Genomic DNA, 20,759 nt, shown 5'->3' on the forward strand with positions numbered 1-20,759 from the left:
GTTTGGCTTTGTTTGACATGTTCTTCTGTTTACTTTGGTTTGTTTTTGTTTGTTAGAAACTCGACAAAGCAGCGTAACCTGGTGTTGTAATTTGGCCACACATGGAGCCCGTAATAGTGAAGACTCATTGATTGTGAGCTTTTGCTTTTTTGTTGCATTTTTTATTTCCCCTCTCTCAAATGAAACAAACATTAACTAAAGGTCTCCTTTTCTGAAAGTCTGACCTCTGCAGCTCTTTATGTGAGGAAACAATTGTGTGTAATGTCTGCAACTCATAGATGTGACTGAGGAGAGGGGCATTTTAGGGAAGTATGAGGGATTTAAGGAACAGGGCATAGTAGTGGAGGACTGGGCTCCCAAATGCCCCCCTATATCGGCATGTGTGTGTGTGTGTGTGTGTGTGTGTGTTGCTGCTGTTGGATATGACTGTCAGCAGGCGGTGCCTCTGAGAGAAAAGGGAAAGGAGGGTGATGTTTCCAAAGGGGGCCCAGTATGTTACCGAAGGGAGGTGGAGACTACTATCCCACCCAGTCAAAGTGTCTTGCTGGTGCTCTCTCTCACGCACATACACACACACACATATGCACACAGTTGCACACACACTTAGACATACTGCAAACTCTCCACAGGAAACTCTGAGCCATAATGTGAAGGCACCTCAGAGCAGACGGGTGCATTGCTCAAACCAAGTGGGATACGGCGCAGCTTTGATAGTGCGTTAATTACTCATGTGATGTGATACAGATGTCTGGGGGCTCCAGCTGAAAGTTTGCCTGACGGTTTCCAAGGGGGCCAGGCAGGCGTTTTAGAAGCGGTAGGTGAAAACCAAACGTATTTATTATTTATGCATGGATCAGTTTGCGTGCTGTCACAGATCCCAGCAGTGTCATGCTGATGCTAAACTGTGATGCTACTTGAAGGGCTGGCTGCTAAATACTTCTTTGTGTACTTGGTGACAGCAGGGACTTTGAACAGGAAGAACTCTGGGCTATAAGACTTGCCTGCACCCTGACATGATGAAATGGGCTTCGGTGTGGATCTAAGAGTTTGAAACTTTAACAAGTCCTTACTAACAGCATAGTGTAATGAACGGTTCAGTATTTTTCAGGAAATTTGTTGACTCTTTTTTTTCTTTGGTGAAAAGGAGTGTAATCCAAGAGGAAGTTGAATGTGCCATTTCTCTCTTTGTAATTTAGCCTGCTTTGTATTTGAACTTCAATGCTTTTGTTGCTCAGCTTACATTTATTTGTTTAAACAGTCATAACCATATGTTTAAAGTTTTTAAAATCAAAAACAGAGGGAGAATGTGGAGCAGTGAGACTCAAAAAGTGCGAACCCGAGAAATGGAAATCCGTCCAAACAGGACAACGTTACAGACTGAACTGAATTTTCATACAGGGATGAGTGAGAGCAAAACATGTGCTCCTTACACTCTGTTGATGTCTTATATTGAATGTCTGAGTATAACTATCGGTGGCATCTCCCATATGTGAGCCCTGTTTGAAGACTTAAATATGCTCTCTTCATGATAGCTCCTGATTGAGACAATAATGCTTCAAAGTTTATTCTAAATGAGTATTTACAGCTCTTAAACCTTCTTAACTTTTGTCTTTTTACATCAAAGTTCCATATATTTTTTAATTATTTTTTGCTGATATACCAACAGGAAGCAGTGCATAATTGCAAAGTGGTAGGAAAATGCCATGACTTTCAAAAACTTATACAAAAACATTTTTAGTGCTGCCCCATTTACTGTCCTGCAACTAAATCAAATCCAGAGCAACCAAGTGCCTTCAGAGTCTACCCTTGTGTAATCTATCCTCAGCATACAAACATCTGTCCGATGAAGGCCTGAGAGGTTTGTTCAAGAACATTAGTGATCCAACTGTGCCAAAGACGAAGGAACACGGCAGCCCTGGACTTTTCCAGGGTTAGGTTACAATTGACTGTGAATGATATCACACACTTTTAACTTCTTAGGAAATGCATTTCATTCCCTAATCCAAAATGAAGAGCTATGGCACTGACTGGAATTCACTGACTGATTTCCAGTCAGTGAAATCAAAGAGCTCGATGTATTCGATAAGGTGGTGCTGTTCACTTAAGCTTAGAGGTTGGGTAAGATTAGTGTTAATCAGAGAAGCCACCAAGAAAGACTTGGTTTACTGGAGAAGCTTTGGCCTTCTGCAGAAGAGAGGCTAAACTTAAAAAAGAAAAAAAAACAGACCAACTCTATGTGTGGTAGAAAACATTCACTGAAATAAAACTGATTATGCTACTGTCATAGAAAAGCATAGTGGTGGTGGTATCATGCTGTGGGGATGGGGGTTTTTTTTACAAAGGATGTGGAAGCTGGTTGTAGGTGGGAGGTGCTAAATACAGGATGATCCTGGAAGAAAACTAGTTAGTCTGTAAAGGAAGATTTGAAAGATATGTATGTCCCTCCATTTTACCACAATGTAGGACGAGAAGATACATTGATTTAATCAATTAATCAAATTTACTGTTTCTGATTACTTAATTTCTGAGCAAAATCAGTTTTTTTTTCCATAGTTGCACTCCTTGAAATTCAATTTTTTAGAATGTTGTTAGTCCATCCAAGAAGTACAATCTTTTTTTGACAAACAGATTTACAGTTTCCATAAATTTCAACTCAGAATTCAGGTCAAATCACAGAAGGAATGATTGAAATAAAATTCAGATTTGTAAGATATTTTCTGTCATTTGTATGTTTTTAATTACAGGAAAACAAAGCCAATTAAATTCACAAATCAAAATTTGAAAACATAAAAACAAGGAAATTTTATTTTTAGGCTATATCACTCAACCATTCCACAACGTAGAACTTTGTGTTAGTCTTTGACTTAAACTCACTATTAAATACAATAAAGTTTGTGTTAACACATTGTGGAAAAGTAAAAAAAAAAAAATGGGTCTGGATCTCAAATTTCTAATTACTCTGCTTTTATTCTTTAGTTTTAATTGAAAATATAACCTGTTCTTCTCGTTTCTTATCATTCCAGCAGTGACATATTGAGGCAGTCTTCCAGTCAGTGAAATCAAAGAGCTCCATGTATTCGATAATGGGGACCACAGCCCGGCATATGCTCATGCTAATGGCCTGTTTGGCAGCCAGAGGAATGTGCCAGATAAAGGAAGTGGAAGCCGAGGACTCTCTGCCAGTCATCCACTCCACCCTCCAGTTCCCAGGTCTCCACAGCACCGCCAGTCCAGATCTGCCTTCATTTGTCCCAGGAGCTCGGGTGCAAGCTTTGGGATCCAGCTCTGCTAATAATACAGTCTTAAAGAGACCAGTCTCACCTCCAAAGTGCCTTGCATATCCCTCAATTAGCAACTATTTTAAGTACATCAACACCGTCATTTCAGTTATCGTCTTTGTGGTCGGCCTGGTCGGAAACGCCACCCTCCTGAGGATTATATACCAGAACAAGTGCATGAGGAATGGGCCCAACGCCCTCATCGCCAGCCTTGCCCTGGGCGACCTTATCTACATTTTCATTGATATACCGATCAATGCGTACAAGGTAGCACTCTCACTCCCCCTTGCAGTTATGTGTGTTTATGTCTGTTCTTAACTTTATCTTCGTAGCCAGACTGCTGAGTGACAGGTTGCACACTGTTGATATGATGAAAAGCAACAACAGTGAGGGAGACTTGCTCAGATAAAACAGGAATATTACAGACGGGAAAAGGAGGGGGAGGCGGTTTAAGGGAGACGGGAAAGCGTAATCAGTCAGAGGGTCGTTATCTGTTTCATGAAGTCAGATAAGTGATGAGAGGAGAACGGATATGACTGTTTTAAATAAACACAAGAGTCAGGCTGGAGTCAAGCATGCCTCTTGTCTTTTACTTAACTATCACACAAAGACTTCTGTTAATTCTTCAATTGCTGTACCGTAAATAGCAATTTCACCCCTTAAAGATTTTTATTTTTTTTTTTATTTTGGTTCTTATGTAATGCTTATAGAGAACTTATTTTGCAAAATTCACAGTCCACTTCCATTTGGGTTTCTACTGCTCCTAAAAACAATAAGTTACATTTTTGTGGTGTCTGGAAAATTATTAGTTTCACATATCTCCCAAATTTTGAGTGACACTGTGCTGTTACCCAAGAAGAGCTCCATCAGCTGGTTTTAATGCTGTACAATGGTTGCTGGAAAAGTGTTTTGTCGTAAAATTACCATTAAGAAACCACTTGGAGAATTCTTCTTGATTGTGCAGACAGCTTTACTAGTGCTTTTCAAAGATGTATGATTGGTTAATTGTGCATCTGTTTACACCCATTTATACTTGGAAGTGTAAATATGAGTAAAGAAGCAGCAGCTTATTTGGATTTAAAGTGACAAGAGATCCTATAACAGCTCAATCTGAACGGAGCCCAAAAGACGTTAAAATGGGCAGAAATCATTCTTTGATTTTACATAAGGAGGTCGCTAAAGAAACCAAGAAAATCTAAAGCACTGCAGGCTTCACTACTAGTGATCATTATTTGTGATGTAACAAGAAGAAAGAGACAGAAAAAGGCATCCAATGGATGCGTCGTGGCTAAAACCAACAACAGCACAAAGATCTGTCTCACATTTTCCTTTAAAACATCTTAATCCCAAAGACATGGGGAAATATTTTATGGACTAATGAGACTAACGTGAAGATTGTTGGGAGGTGTAGCATTAATTCAATAAAATGTTGATGCTTGAAAACCCTCAACTACAGCTGAATTCTCCTAAAAGTGGACAACAACCAGTTATTAGGTTTAGAGACCAATTACTTTTATGACCATGCTCTTTTTTACACCTTTTATTTTTGTACTTTTTGATGATCTGAAACAAAGCAGAAGACAGAAATCTAGTATTCTAGACTAGATTGTTGCATCTCTTTTTGTCAGTCAATACTGACTGACAAAAACATATGACACATAAATTATGTGGAGATTTCAGTTTGTTCATGCTGTAGTTTTTTCATTCCTGTGTTTGTGTAAAGTATTTACCACATAACAAACTTCAGTCATTTAAAGGCGCTGATTTATTAGTTGCTAAGAATTTGCATGAGAGTAACAGATCACATCAGGTTTTTTTTTTACTTAGAAATGTTTCTTTGTGGTTTCAAGTGACTCACAGCCCTATTTACTTTTACAACCACTTGAAAATATGAAACATTGCGTGACTTATGTGCTAAACAGTTGCAGACCCTTTTCAGCCTAACTCGATTTATGCCAGTAAACACTGTCAAGCTTTGTGTAGTAATAAAGAGCAATGGCAGGATTCAGGGATCAGTCAGACCGATCTCTGTGTAGCCACATTAAAAGAACGTCATTTTGCACAGAGAGAAGTCAGGAACGCCACCTGGTTAAAATTAACTTGGGACTCTGAGGGGCACAGCGACTTTGTTGTCTGAGCAACACATGTGCAAAGAGGAAACAAAAAATCTTATGGGGGGGAGCAGTCTGCGCACAAACAATGAGTGAGCCACGTCCACAAGGTTGCAACCCCCATACCCCTTCTTCCTAGGGATAAGGACACCATTTCCGAAACACTCTTCCTTTGTTTTTATGTTGACGGGAGGAAAGCACCTGAAAAGAACAAAGGTAAAGTTTCTATGAAGATGTCATTGATTAGAATATACACTTCAATGACAAATGGCACAGAATTCAGATGCCCATAGTTGAACTTTAGATGTTAGTTTGGCCAGTTTGATTTCCAGACACCTTCTTTTCCCAACGAGATCTGTAGTTCCATTCTTGCTTCTTTTACACCACTCCTTGAAACGTCTAGTAACTCTACTATTTTAACCGGTTACAGCCACAAACAACAATGCATTTGAATGTAATTTTAGTTAATATTAGATTTCTGAAGGCAGTTGATTGCCCTGAATCTTTTTAGGAGGGGTCAGAGCCAGTGATGTTAGTAACACGTTACTGATGTCAGATCACTTTTTTCACTAAGGAGTAATCTAAACGCGTAATCAGTAATCCGATTAAAGTTACTTTTTCAAAGTAACTATACCATCACTGGTCACAGCATAAGGATCTAGTTACAATGCATACAATTAAACGATTACAAATAAACTTTTACAGTTTTGAGTGTATCATTGTGAAGGGGAACCGCTAAGTTCCCCTTCACAATGATACACTGCATTGTGCATCCAACTATACAAAATGCATTGGTATTTATGGTTGAAGCATGGCAAAATGTGGAAAAGTTCAAGATGGATACACTCCTCTGCAAGAAACTCTAGTCTGAAAGCCAAAAGAAAAAGTTTGAGGCTAAAATATGGGCCTGAATCTGCAGAAAGAACAGTTTGACTAAGCTTTTCCCAATTTTCCTGCTGAACCATTATCATTTATATAAGAATGCCCATTTAATTATATTCATTTAAAAATACTTTCCCTTCTTTATTAAACAGGATTTCTCTCATTGTCACATGTTCTCTTTGTTAATATGCAACTTGTCCTGACTTCATCAAACATCAAAACACACTAGAATTAACAAGAACAGAAAAAAACTGCATCTTTCCGACTATTCTGCGTGGTTGTTTCTAATATAATTCCCAGAATTTTGGGGCATTTTAAGAAATTCCTTGGCATCAGCATATATACGTAACAGATTGGCTCCACTGCTATAGATTTTATGACTACACATCAAAAATATGGTCCAGTGACCCAACACTTGGCTCATGTTATGCTATGCAGACAAGGGGTGCATTCACAACAGCCCAGTTTATTGCGCTTTAATCCAATTCTAGTTCATTTGGCCAGGTTGTCTGATCTGTTTGGGAAAGTGTGAATAGAAAACTTAACTAATGTGGGTCAAAAAATGAACTCTGGGCCACCTAACGGCATATGTGAATGCAAGCGGATCAGAGATCACTCCAAGAACAGGAACCGGACTGTAGACCAGGGGAATTCTGGGTAAATACAACCCAAAAAAGACACAAGTCCAGCACTAGCGGGAGGAATGGCTTGTGGTTTTTTACCAGTGACAAAAGAGAAATCCTCCAAGTCTGATGTCACTCTATTTTTGTTTACATTTTGTGAAGGAGGAAGTTGAAGTCTTCTTCAGAGGGTTTTGTGTCATTTCCTTCAATGGTTTTTGGTGCAACTCCATCACAGGAGAGGGGGCAACTGGTTTTACAAAGGGCTTGAATTCTTTGACAAGGTGCAGTGATAAAGCGAATCATCAACTGCTGAAAATGTAACGAATGTTAGAACTTCGGTCCACAATCAAACCGAGTCTACGAGACCATCCGGTGTGAAAACACCCCAAGATGGCAGCATAGAGTTAGGCTTATTCTTGATTCGGCTAACTGTTAACTGACAGCTTGGAGACACTGAAAGCCTTCATGTCTAGGACTGACACATGGAGCTATGGCAAAATTAAATTCTCTGCTCTTATTTAGTACCGTGTGGTAAATTGTAAACCCCTTTTACAATGTTTATTTTTCAAAAATGCTTTTCATTTGGGCCCAAATCTGGAGAAATTAAGCCCGTTTTGTACAACAAATTCTCTCATGTCTATAACATACAGATATTTGATACAGATATTTTTTTCAAATCAGTCAATATCGGCTGAGAAATAACCATCTGATTGTGTAGCGTTGTTTAAATAATGGCTCTTTCCCACAGCTCCTGGCATCCCGTTTTCCCTTTGATGACCACTGGTTTGGCCTGTGTCTGTGCAAACTGGTGCCTTTCTTACAGAAGGCCTCCGTTGGCATCACAGTGCTAAACTTGTGTGCCCTCAGTGTGGACAGGTCAGTGCTCTCAGACTCTTCAGTAGCACAAACATGTGAAAATTATTAACCTTAATGTAATGAAATCTGTTTGATATGCTGGAAAAGTGATAAAGAAATTAAGTGTAAGAAAAACATATTTAATCCAAATGCCTTTATACTGATGTTTAACTGTCATGGTTTTGTCTCCTCATTTGTAAAGATGCAACATAATTTTTTTTGTTCTTAAACAAAGATACTAAATACTGCTCAGAATTTATGCTATAGAAACCAGATTTTAGGAAACAAATTATAAGTAATTTGATTTTTTTGGCAACCCCTTGTAATTAATCCTTTTTTCACATGGAGAGGAAATGGTTGCTCGAGATTTATTTTTGCTTTTGGCTTATTTATTTAAGAGAACACATGGAAAATATTCCTTAACAATGACAGGAAGATCACTAGATGATCACTTTCAGGAAAGCCATTGACTCGGTACTACTTATGAGTGTGTTCTGCTGAATTACAAATGATAATTTTGCTCCTGTTAACCCCTCTTGCATCAATTGTTTACAGGATTATCCAAAACTCTTGGCACCCATGGTAAAGAAGTGTAAAATGCTTTAGAAATTAAATTATGGACACTTTGCTCCAGTTAGTAAAAAGATGACCAGAAGGGGGGCAATAGATATTCTGGGGGAGGCACAACAAAACCAAAATTCAGAACAAAATAAGAACAAATAAGTAAATAAATAAAAGTTGTAGCTTCTTGAAAAATATGGCAGTTTTCTTATGCGGGGATGGAGGTTTTCTCAAAATTAGAACGACTGGCTGGCGAGGCCAAGCTGCCAATCTTTGTTTCAGTTCACATCTTAGGCCACCAAAAAAATGTAGATGATGTATATTTTGGAAAACTGGAGAGTTACAAATACCATCTATTTGTTTGCACTTTAAAATTACCTTTAAACAAATATAAAGCATTTTGGTCTAAAACTGTATTATCAACTAACATTTTTTGTTAGTCATCTAATATGTTTTAAAAGTCTTCAGTGGGAAATTTGAACATTTGGTTTTGCAAGAAAAAAGTATGTTTTCCCCTCTTTCCCATTTTAATTAGTATCCAACATAAATGTATAAAAACAATATTCTGATGATTTTATATAAGGTCAGTTAATTTTTTCTTGATTTTTTTCTTCCACACCATGTAAATATATTCCAATTAAAAAAGGTTGCATTTTTCTCCTTTTTCAGTTGTGAAGCTATGCTTCTGCACAATATGGCTTTACACATCTTTACATGGAGCACTACTATGCAATATGCGCACTTTGTGAAGTCAACTTTACTTGCTGTATTGATAGCCAGCATGCTAATGAGTTTGATAGTGCCATAAAATATCTTTGTAATGAATAAGTTATGGTCCTAAGTGCTGTTGTTCATTGGCATGTCACTTAATGCACTGTCCAGCTTCACAGATGCCGTAAGAGATTCATCCTTCTTCAAAAGGCTCTGAGGTTCAACCAGCCAGACAGTTTTAATAACTTCCATTATGAGGAAGGTCCAGGAATGGCTCAGTTACATTCAAAAGCACATCATCTCCATTTGTTCCTGGTACTGCATTGTAAATCTGTTTGAGTACATATTACAATCTATTTTAGTAACCTTTGCATCATTTCACTGCTACAAGAAGAGGAAAAGGTGGATACATTTCCACTTAGTGAAATATAAATGCCACCATGTTGTTCAACAGGGAAATTCAAATGTATCATGAAAAATAAATTATTTTTGCCATAAAATCTTGATGCACAGTTTTACTAAAACATTTTGACAAGTGGTTTCCATTAATGAAACAAACAAGCAAACAATTTATTTAGTGCGTGGCAAACACAAGCCAACACACAGAGACCTCGCTGCCAACATGGGCCAGCCTGTTTGGAGGCTTCACAAAAATATAAATATTAGATATTAAAAATAAACAATTGATCATCTCGCCTCATAAATGCCTAAAATTCTGACTGTTTGCTGACTGAGCATTTTGTTGTGTTTGTCATGCTGGCAGGCGGGAAGTCACTTTTGTTTGTTATCTGTTGCATTTAATAAACAAATGGCATTTTTTATGAATCAGTGACTGGAACAAAACTAATATGAGATTATTTTCAGATAAAATGAACATAAAAATCAAAGTTATGTAAATTTAAAAGTTAAAGTTTAATCACACATTGTAGTCGGAACACAATAATAGAATGGATATGTGAAGTGGTTACCCCAGGTTATTGAAACCTTAAAGGAAACCCACATTCTCACAAATACATTAAATCTTAACCTTACATTTCCGGTATTCAGATTTGAAATATCAGATTTATACTCATCCATCCATTATGTTTTGTTCAATCTTGTTACTGAACAATAACTTTTCGCTAAATTAACAGAAGCAATTTATCATGAATAACCTTTCTGTTATCCATGTGCAACTCTGACTTTCGTCTTTGCATCTGCCTGTCACACAGGTACAGAGCCGTAGCGTCCTGGAGCCGAGTGCAGGGAGTGGGCATCCCTCTCCTCACCGTCATCGAGATCGTGACCATTTGGGTGCTGTCTCTCATCCTGGCCGTCCCTGAGGCCGTCTGTTTTGACATGGTCACCTTCAACTTCAGCAACACCACCATGCGCACTTGTATGCTTAATCCACAAAGCAATTTCATGAGGGTAAGCCATTATATTCCTTTTTTTCTGTTTTCAATTCAATTTGAGCTTTACAGAAAAAAGAGGTGTTTTATTTGGCTGGTAACTTGGCATACAGTAAGTGATCTGAGGGATGCTAAGTTGATTTTTTTTTTTTTTACAAATTTAGATTTTTCTGGCCATTAATATCAATGCCCATTTTTTTTACATTATTATGACATAAAGTCATAATTTTGACTTTCAAGATTATAAGAGATTCAAAGCCATAATTTTGAGGTAGAAAATTATAATCTTGACCTTAAAAGACATAATATTGACTTTCAACATTATGTAATATAAAGTCAAATTTTTTAAAAAATCTAAGTTTTATGATTTTAAATCTTATTATTATAACTTTCTGTTGCACTTTTAATTTTTGTCTTTAGTGAAAATGGACAGTGTACAAGGAAAAACTGAAAGATTATCAGAAAACATTGATAACTATTTATAAAAGATTACACAACTATGTGGCTTCTTGGACATGAAGTAAAAAAAATAGAAATGGCATAAATGCCAGACACTTATTTTTAACACTCCTATTAGTCTTCAGCTGCTTGGAAGCAAAATACACTGCATTTGACAGTGGCGTAGAATTTGATGATTGGGAAAAGGCCACCCACCTCAAAATTGTGCCGAGACTCTGTGGTTCTTGGTTGTTGCGGCAATAAAAAAATTTAAAAAAAAAAGGGGAATTTTTTCTCATACTACAGTTTCACCTCAACATTTAGCTTTCTGACAGAAGAGAACCAATAAGAAACACCAAGTTCAGAGAGTTTAGGGTCTTTGCCTAAAGGATATCCACCTCCAGTCTGTGCCTCTTGTTGCACTACAAAATAAAATTTTAAAATCCAGATTTGGCGTGATGAGCACTCAGCGATATGTCCACAAGCAAACAAACAGAAAGAGATTTTAAGTGATCTCAAATGATTGGTAGTGCAAAAATATTAAACTCAGTTTCAATTTATATTTAATTTTAAAATGTTTGCTACACTCAGAGGTATGCGTGGGCAAAGTTTTCTCCCTTAATAGGACACATTCACCAGATTTGGGTTTTACCGCTTCCTATGTTACACAACCTTATGTTACACATGGATCCACTTACACTGGCACAGTTTCTACTCTGAGGTACAAACTAAAATAGACCATTAAACGTTTTTTATGGACCACTTTAGGTTGAAGCTAATTTAGTTAACAGCAAATAGCGAATACATTCTCCAACTGCTTTAAGTGCAGACTCCAGTAAACCACACTTAAACCTTCCTGTAAGTGTAAGAATGGTAGATATTTAAAACTTTGGAAAATGAAACTGAAACATCACTGGACACTGGACTGAAGAGACAGAAAGTCCAATCCTGCATTGAAACTACTTGAAGTGAAAGCTAACATGTCGAGTAATGACTCTATCGTCTTAAAGATGTAATATTTCTATGAAATGGGAATTTTTTATATTTGTTTGTTAAATGGACAGCTGACATGCATGTCAGTTGTGTTTGGAAACTTTATTTCAGTGCATCAATGAAACACTGAAGCAAGCAGTCAACTCCTACATTATGTGGTTGTTTAATAAACAACTGACATTGCTATCCACTGCAATTAAATAAACAAGAAAGAAAATGTGTACAAAAGATATTTCAGTGTTGGAAAATTTGCAAAATCAGCCAAGATTTTGAGAAAAGTCTCACTTTCAGATTTGGACACAGTAATTTTTCTTCCTTGTTCTCTTTCTTTGTGATTGTGGCCTTTCCACATGCCTGACACACATAACTGATTGCAGGCCAAGTGCAATTATGGGTGCCTTGGCTCTCAAGTAGCCACATGTGCTTTCCCACACGCTCAAAACTGCTGTAATCTCTCCCAGATATCAATATAGTGCCAACTTCTGAGAATCTATTATAGTTTAATTGCTCGTTTTACTTTTGAATTCTCTACATCCTGCATGATATATGGGGTGGTTGTTGGGCAGTGGGGGGTACTTTGATTTAGGATGGCAAAATTGCCCCATTATGATCGATTTATGAGTGGGGCTATGAAGTAAAACAACTATTGTGTAAGAAGGCCAGGCCGGATCTTCTCAGTTTTGAAGATAGCACATTTATCATACCTTTGTAGAGCCACAGGCTTGTATTATACGCTGCATAATTGGAACCAGCTTTATCTGCTACTTCTGAGCAAAATTCCCATAAACTTCACTTCACATCAAAACAACAGCAACCGGATGGTGTTTTCTGGGTATTGAATGCAAACATGAGATATCTACTGTATTACCATGTCACTGTGAATAATGGTCAATTTTGACTTTCAGAAGTACTTAAATACAGTTTCAGGTATAAATCGTAGCTGTACCATGAACATAGTTGAGTTAGGATGCATTCACACCTGACACATTTAGTCCCCTGTAAATGAATCAGTTTGTTTCCCCGTTGGTTCAGACCTTTTGTGCACGTATGAATACAGTCAAGCAAATCCTGGTGCGGACCAAACAACTGTACCCCTTCCAAATGAATTCTAGTGCAGTTTGCTTTGGGTGTGAACACAGATTGGCCTTAATCCAGACTAACTACAGAAAATGTACATTAGTATGGTCTTCACGAGCCACTGATGCCATCTTGCCCTATTCAGCTTGAAGCTGAATTTGCAGATGCTTTTCCAAAATTAATATCACACCTCAAACTTGTGTTGTATTAGCTGTTCTTGACACAGCACAAATATGTGCAACAGAAATGGGCAGCAAGCAGGACTTCCGAAGTTATTTTTTTCTGGGTCTGTGATCTGTCCAGCTCTCCTTCATTTCTGTCTAACAGGAGCAATGTTTGTCATCCGCGTGGCTTTGCTTACAAATTTTGGTTCGGATGGTAAAAATCTCAATTTAAATGCAATCCACATCAAATGAAAAAAATTAAGTCCAGTTTTGGTCCTGACCAAATGATTTTTCTAGTGTGAATATGCCCTTAAAGTTCAGATGACTACTCTTTGGGTAAGGACTTGTGTAAAACATTGGCTGTGGACATGCTTTCAGCCCCACAGGTACTCAATTCTAAGGTGACCAAACTTCTGTAAACCTTGAAATAAATGCAGTTCAGATGTAACAGAGTCCATCACTGTGTTTGCCTCTCTCTAGTTCTACACAGAGGCAAAAGACTGGTGGCTGTTTGGCTTTTACTTTTGTGTCCCACTTATCTGCACTGCCATCTTCTACACTCTCATGACTTGTGAGATGCTAAATCACCGGAATGGCACCCTCCGCATCGCGCTTAGTGAGCACCTGAAACAGGTTGGGCAATACTTTGATTTTGTCTTCAAATAAACTATGACTCTACACCTCCTCTTTACCAGGTGGAACATCATCTTGTGTTTCTCTTTGCAGAGGAGGGAGGTGGCCAAAGCTGTCTTCTGCCTTGTGCTGATCTTCGCCCTCTGTTGGTTCCCTTTACACCTCAGCAGGATTCTAAAGAAGATGATATACCGCCCAAAAGACAACATGCGATGTGAACTACTCAGGTAATTTCTTACTGGAATAACTAAAATAAATAATAGCTTAGACCTGTTTTGGATGTCTTGATATGACTGTGACATTGTTTTGCATCTGCCTTTTCAGGAAATTGTACTGCATATCTATTTTTACCTTCATCAAAATTAGTTATTCATTTGAAAACTACACTGTGTAAAAAAATTAATAAATATTCAAACCATAACCTGTCCAGGTTGTAACCTGCTTCTCTCCCAATGACAACTTGACTTTGCAAGGATAAGTGGATACTGATAAAGGATGGATGGATCTAAAACATTTTCAGTGCAACAAAAACAAAAACTGAAAAATGTGTGGGAGCAACTATGCTTTGACGTAACAACTTTCACAAAAAAGGAGTTCTCTAAGAGAGAATACTTTATGATCTTCAGATATGTTTATCTTTTCAGCTTCCTGCTGGTTTTGGATCACCTCGGCATCAACCTGGCAACAATCAACTCGTGCATAAATCCTATCATTCTATACTTTGTCAGCAAGAAGTTCAAAAACTGCTTCAAGGTGAGGTTCTCTCTTATTACACATACACACATATATACACATACATGATTATGTTTAACATATAACCCCCACATCATGTTTGTTTTGAGCTAGACTGGTCTGTAGCACAAACAGTGAATTCAACCCTCTTGTCCATGACTCAGAGGCCTCATAGTGATGACATGCCATGAGCAAAAAGCCAAAGCAGCCTGATGATCTATGTAGTCACTTCACAGGCTGAGGTCACAGTCTGTAAATGTCTGTCAAGGGAATGTTACCCAAGATAAACCTTTGCCTGACTTTGGAGGTTAACGGGGCTTTGTGGGAACAAACAAGAGATAAGTCCACATATGGAAAAATCCAAGGATAAATACAGCCATGCTAAAATGTACATTTTTCTCTCTTTTTATGTTTTCCAAGTCGTGCTTGTGTTGCTGGTGTTACTCTGACAACCAACTGAACAGCATTGGACTCGTTAATGGTACCAGTGTCCAGTGTAAAAGTCCAGAACCCAACAACCTTCACACTGACAAAAGTATCAGGAAAGACAGCAACTGATTGCTCTCTGGAGGTTTTAATGAGTTCAAAGCGCAAGTAAAATGTAAATATGAAAATACAAACGTATATGAAAGCATGATTTGGACTCTGAAGGAACAAATCCATCTGGAAGAAAGAATATTTGGAACTGGAATACAAAGAACAACCAATGGAGTGAGTTTCCTGAATCTCACAGAAGTGCCAAGCTTCCTGAGAAACTCCCTCCGCCCCCTCTGTTTCCACACCCACAGGCAGTGACACAGTAGCCTCAGAGGAAGAAAAGGATGATGAGGAAGAGGAGGAGGACTCTTTAAAGGGATACAGCTGAACTCTATAAATTAATCTCTGTCAGGACCCAGGCGTGCTGTTCCTGTAAAGGCCAGCACCACTGGGAAGGATGCAACAAGAACGAAAAGGCTGCCTGCTGGCGGTCGGAGAGAATGATGTTGAGACACACGTACATGCTGTTCCCAGAAGTTTGCTACTCACTGGGATTAATAACCAAACAAGAATGTTACTGACTCAAACGACAATAATCATCAAGACTGAAGGTTTGCAATTTATTTAACCTATACTCACTGCATTTAGTTGGATACTGTTCTTTTTTATCCCTCAAGATTTTTACAAAAATAAAACTGTGGCAGAAGAATAATTTAAGTATAATGTGAACACAGACCTGTGTATAGTAAAAGTAAAGGGTTACAAGATTTTGCAGTACTAAGAATCTTTCCAAGTAACTGGCATAAATCTGCAAGATTATCACTTACAACCCTGTTATTTCAAAACTCTCAGTTACTTTTACAGCTTTTTATTTTAGTTTTGGGATTGTAGCTCATGCCAGTAATATTAATTTCCATGTATAAATCTGTGAAATATGTGAAAAGAGAAACAGTGCAGGTGGAAGTTGCTAAAGACAAAATAATGGATCCTGGCAACATTTCTAGATTGAATGTGAGCTCATATAGTGATAAAATAATGATTTTTATAGCAATTGTCCAGTGCAAAGACAAAAGTTAGGAAAAATATTTTGTGAGAGGCAGAAGCTTGGATATCTAAAAAACAGGCACCCTGCACAGGGATTAAAAGTGCACTATGGCAAGAGCAGTGTATCTATAATTGACCCAACTAGAAAATAGCCACTTGTGTCAAAACTAACAAGTTTCTTCTGACTTTTTTACTTTAACCAGCTATGATGTGGTTGCGTAAAAAATATTAATGGAAGCAGTGTTACCATGTAACACATTATTAACCGCACTGCATAAGTCCATCTGCTATGTGTCGCTTAAAAACTAATGCTGGACATGTGATGGTTGACAACCAGATCTGGAAGGAAAATACTAATAACAGATCAGATAATAAGTACAGTCAAACACTCATTCGTTTAGCTCAGACATTGAGGAAAAAGACTTGTCAGTGTGCAGCTAATTTTCCTTAGGCATGGGAAATCTTTGGAGCAAGTGGTTATTGATTTCATTTAATAATGCAATCTATGATGTATTAGTTCATATTTGTGCCGAAAACAAACAAAACATAAAACAATGCTTCTTTTATTGAGAGAAACTTCATGCTAACAAACAACGCAGCTGCCTGAATTGTCTCCTTGAGCTACCATTCTAGTTGAGTTGTTCCCTCTCTTGAATGTTGGTGTAGAAGGTATTTGAACTGAGAGACGTTTTGGTAGGTGACCTAAAACCTGCCCTCGATTCTTCCATAAATGTACACCACTGTTCCTACAACAAGAATCTCTAGGTAAAATACAAGTGCGAACTTTAAACGTTTCTCTTTCTTGATAATAAGCAGCAACACATCACAACATACTTTGGTTTTCCAAGAAAACAAACCATTTTCTGTTCAAATCATTAAGAAATCTATACTGAAAAAATACACAAACTAGCTTTTTAATCACAACACTGTGAATTTTACCATAGAAATGCAACAGTAAAGGTGTCATCTAAGTATATCTTGTATAATCAAATGAACACCAATCTCTTTAATAGCTTCACTTTTATAAAGTGTTATATCATAGTTGTAATACGTATTTTACTCAGGCAACATTAGCTTCATTACAATACCATTATGCTACCGTCAGAAGATAACTTTGCTTAAAATCCATACAAGCACCAGTTAAAATAAAGAAATGTATGGTATTTTATAGGAGAGGAGCCTAATTAAAATATGGGTGGGTTGTGTAAAAGGAAACAAATAGCTAACATTTATCAACCAGAATCATATGTAAAAGTGAAGGATTTTACTAATCATCAATGTTGTGCACAATGTAATTATATTTAGAATTTTTTTGATTCAATACAAGTACAGTGGAAAACCGGTAAATCTTGGAAATTAGGGATCAAAACTGGCTCTAAATGGCTAAAACACAGGAAACCCTCCTAAAAAAATTTATAGTACAAACACCAAATTTATCTTAATTTGCATTTTATTTTTGCTCTGAGGGTACAGCCAATCACTGCCAAGGAAGATGAAAGTGGTTCCTGGATTGGCTGCTTTGCAAACAAGAAATAATGTATCAAATAAGTATTTTAGCTTCCCCAGTTGCATTTTTTTCTGAACATTTTTTTATACAAAAGGATAAAAATAAAATCCAAGAATAGCTGAATGCTACATAAATACTTTGGAGTTACATTCCATTGAAAACTGCAAGTAAACAAATGCAAACAGGCAGGGGTCCACTGTACTTCCTTTGTAAGACAAAATAACGGTAAAGCTTCACATTTTCACCACTTTAGCTATAATTTCAACATGAGACTTGGAACAAATACTCACCTACTTAACACTAAAGCAAAACATTAATGTTTTCTGCAGTAATACAACTCCAGTCAAAGTAGCTTCCTTAAACACTGTACATATACCTGTATTTTCTTTCATTGACATGTGAATAAATGCAAACCTGTGAGTTTAAATGTGTACTTGCATGAACGTGCGCCATTACTTGCACACCTTGGGTGTTTTGCACACTTGTGTACAGAAGAACAAGCAATATCTTTTAGTTGAAGTATTACTTTTACCACTATTCATCAAAGCGATTTGTGATAACCTGTGATCAGTAATGTGTTTTCATTGTTTTACATTCGTATCAGTGCTGCTGCTTAAACCAATAAATCGCTTTTCTCTTCCAACTGTTTCACTTTTTTTATTTTATGAAGATGTCATGGTGGTTTGTCAAAGAAATCAAAGTGTCTTTTCTGTTTCTCATCTGTGTCTGTGTGAAAGAGGCGTCTGGGAGTGATTTAAAGCACGCTGTGACCTACTCCGAAACTGAGCCCTTAGGGTTGCTAATGTCAGCAGAGAGGATGTGAACCGCTTGGATGGTGGGAATTCGATACTTGTAATTCACTTCGCATTTCTCCTGCCCAGATCAAAGTTTAACCACAGAAAGGTTTGCATTAGTCTACTAATATCATAACAGCATATTAGGTGCCTCTGAAACTGAGTAACAAAGAGATAAGAACTTTTCTTTCTAGAAAATAGTTTTCAAGACACTTTTTGCATCTACTTTAAGTGTTAGGCTTATTTCTATATTATTTTTCTCTCAAAAGGAGATTTAACAGCACGATGTATGTCACCTATTGGTGAGCCAGCAGGTCGTTGTAACAGTTACTTTATCAAACTTTGTTTTGGACATGAACCTCAGCCAGACCATGAACATTTTGTTCATATTGTTCATAGAAAATTGTTCATTTATCTTATCCCAACCCTGGAGGACCTGTTACTCAAAACACTGTAAATCACAGCTATGTAGTCCATGATTAAAGGAGGCACAGAGGAAGAAAAATAAATATACAAATAGATATTATTCGACTGAAGCATTGGAGCAAGGCTGGATAGAGGTGAAGGCGAATGCTCCGAGTGTGAGAAAAGCCTGAGGAGAGGGAGAATGATTTATTTCTGGAATTTGGTGGGAACCTTGCTTCCTGCCAACAATGAATTGAAATAAACCCTAAAACAAATAACAGGGGATCTCAAAAGGCCACAGAGCTTCTCTGTGCAAAGCTCATAAAGATTTGGTTGTTGTTATAATAAATTTGGGAGACAGCAAGGAATGACAGCCGTAGAAAATAAACAATTAGGCCCAAATGGGGATGATGTTGTGTAACATGCCTTTTTTAGCTCTTGATTTGGAAGGTGTTTGGGGGAAAAGGAACGCTGTATCAGCACTTACTTCACATTACCGCAATCTCAGCTACAAAGAGCCAAAGGTGATGGAGCACATAATGTGAGGAAACCTTTTACTATAGTATCTATTGCAGATCAGATCAATTAAGCTTTGCAGTTGCATTGTTTTTTATGTTATGTTTTGTTATAAATATCTTTAGTTGATAACTAGGGCTGAAAAAATTCCTCGAATGATTCGAGTAGGCTAGGCTACCTCGATTATTAAAAATACTTGAGGAAAATTTACCTGCCTTAAAGCTTCATTAATTTATGTTTTATTATTTGGTGCACCGTGTTCCGACCAGAACTTTATTCGCGTTGTGTGGAGCTCTGACTTCCGCCTCTGAGTTGTTGACGAAAGCTCAGTGTTAGCGACATAACGTCCAACATTCAAGTTCGGCCCGTGGGGATTTTATTGATCCATGATAATGTCCGGGTTTTCATCGTCTTTGGGAGACCAATAAGCATCCTTAAAATGATGGCGCAATGCCTGGAGTACGGCAGCCTTTCTCCTCCGGGAGCTGCTGGTTGAAAGTGAACGGCGGGAAGAGCGATGTGGGAGTATAAATACAGGTAAGCAGATGGACTGAACACAGCGGGCGGCTGAGTAGTTGATGGTTACAGTGTAAGTGTAGCTTTACGGGTGAACCGCACAATAAATTTCATTTCATCCCGGTCTCAACAAAATCATCGTGGCGGTACATGGCTGGTAGATGAGTTTCTGAGTGTGACGAACGAAGGTGCCGTAAATATCCCATATTGCTCCCCGCCGTTCTTACATGCGTCCCCGTTCTTACGCTCGTCTGTGCCCTGGTCTGGTCTATTTCCACCCGTTCATCCAGATCTTCTGTTCATTCGCCTACCTGCCACCCCCCAACTCCACGTGACATTTCCCTTATTGTCAAACCCAAAGCTTGGCAGGTATGGGACAAGGTGAGATTTCATCTATTAAACTGACTCAACATGAATACATAAACTAAAAGCTGGAGTATAGACATTTTTTATAAGCATATTTGTGAGCCTGCCTCTTTATTATTAGAATGTATAGAATGTGAGCTGTTATTGTTACAGGTTACCTTTCCAAACTACAGAAAACTAACTGTTAGGGAAGCTCAAAAATAAAAAAACTGGACTGATATTGATATCCAATAGTAACACTGGTGTTGTGCCAGATTTACCAATATTTTATTTTATACTTTTTTTTTAATCCAATTACTTGATTAATCATAAGAATAATCAAGAATAATAATAACATATATAGGACACAGAGGGAAATAGGGGGTCCTGTTGTTGTGACCTAAACATAAGAGACATGAGCCTCAAATTTAAATGTAGAGGATTTGAAGCAGCTGGACAGAATGTGGTACTTACTCAAAATAAATTATCCCCTCATCTGGGAATGTTGCCTCTCTAGAGAACTACGGAGGATACATTCAAGCCAAAAACAGAAAGCTGATAAAAACTATCATCCACGGTCTTGTGTCGACTTTTATAGTCTCTTCAGCCAACTGTTTAGGATTCATATCTGCGGACTGACACGACCATGGGAAAAGGTTGACTTTGTGTTTGAACCATTTCTGTCACATTTTGGCCAATCTTATCC

At 37.7% G+C, this 20,759-nt stretch overlaps 1 protein-coding gene across 1 annotated transcript; it reads left to right on the forward strand.

Annotated features, from left to right (window-relative positions):
- Positions 1-559: 559 nt before the first annotated feature.
- ednraa (endothelin receptor type Aa) lies at positions 560-18,120 on the forward strand. The gene is made up of 8 exons (XM_044114674.1): positions 560-814; positions 3,024-3,545; positions 7,643-7,770; positions 10,233-10,431; positions 13,565-13,717; positions 13,811-13,944; positions 14,362-14,470; positions 14,870-18,120. The coding sequence occupies exons 2-8, from the start codon at positions 3,072-3,074 to the stop codon at positions 15,005-15,007; spliced, it is 1,335 nt and encodes a 444-aa protein (XP_043970609.1). The 5' UTR covers positions 560-814; positions 3,024-3,071; the 3' UTR covers positions 15,008-18,120.
- The last annotated feature ends 2,639 nt before the right edge of the window (positions 18,121-20,759 follow it).

Source organism: Gambusia affinis, linkage group LG04 (assembly GCF_019740435.1).
Source record: "Gambusia affinis linkage group LG04, SWU_Gaff_1.0, whole genome shotgun sequence".
NCBI lineage: Eukaryota > Metazoa > Chordata > Actinopteri > Cyprinodontiformes > Poeciliidae > Gambusia > Gambusia affinis.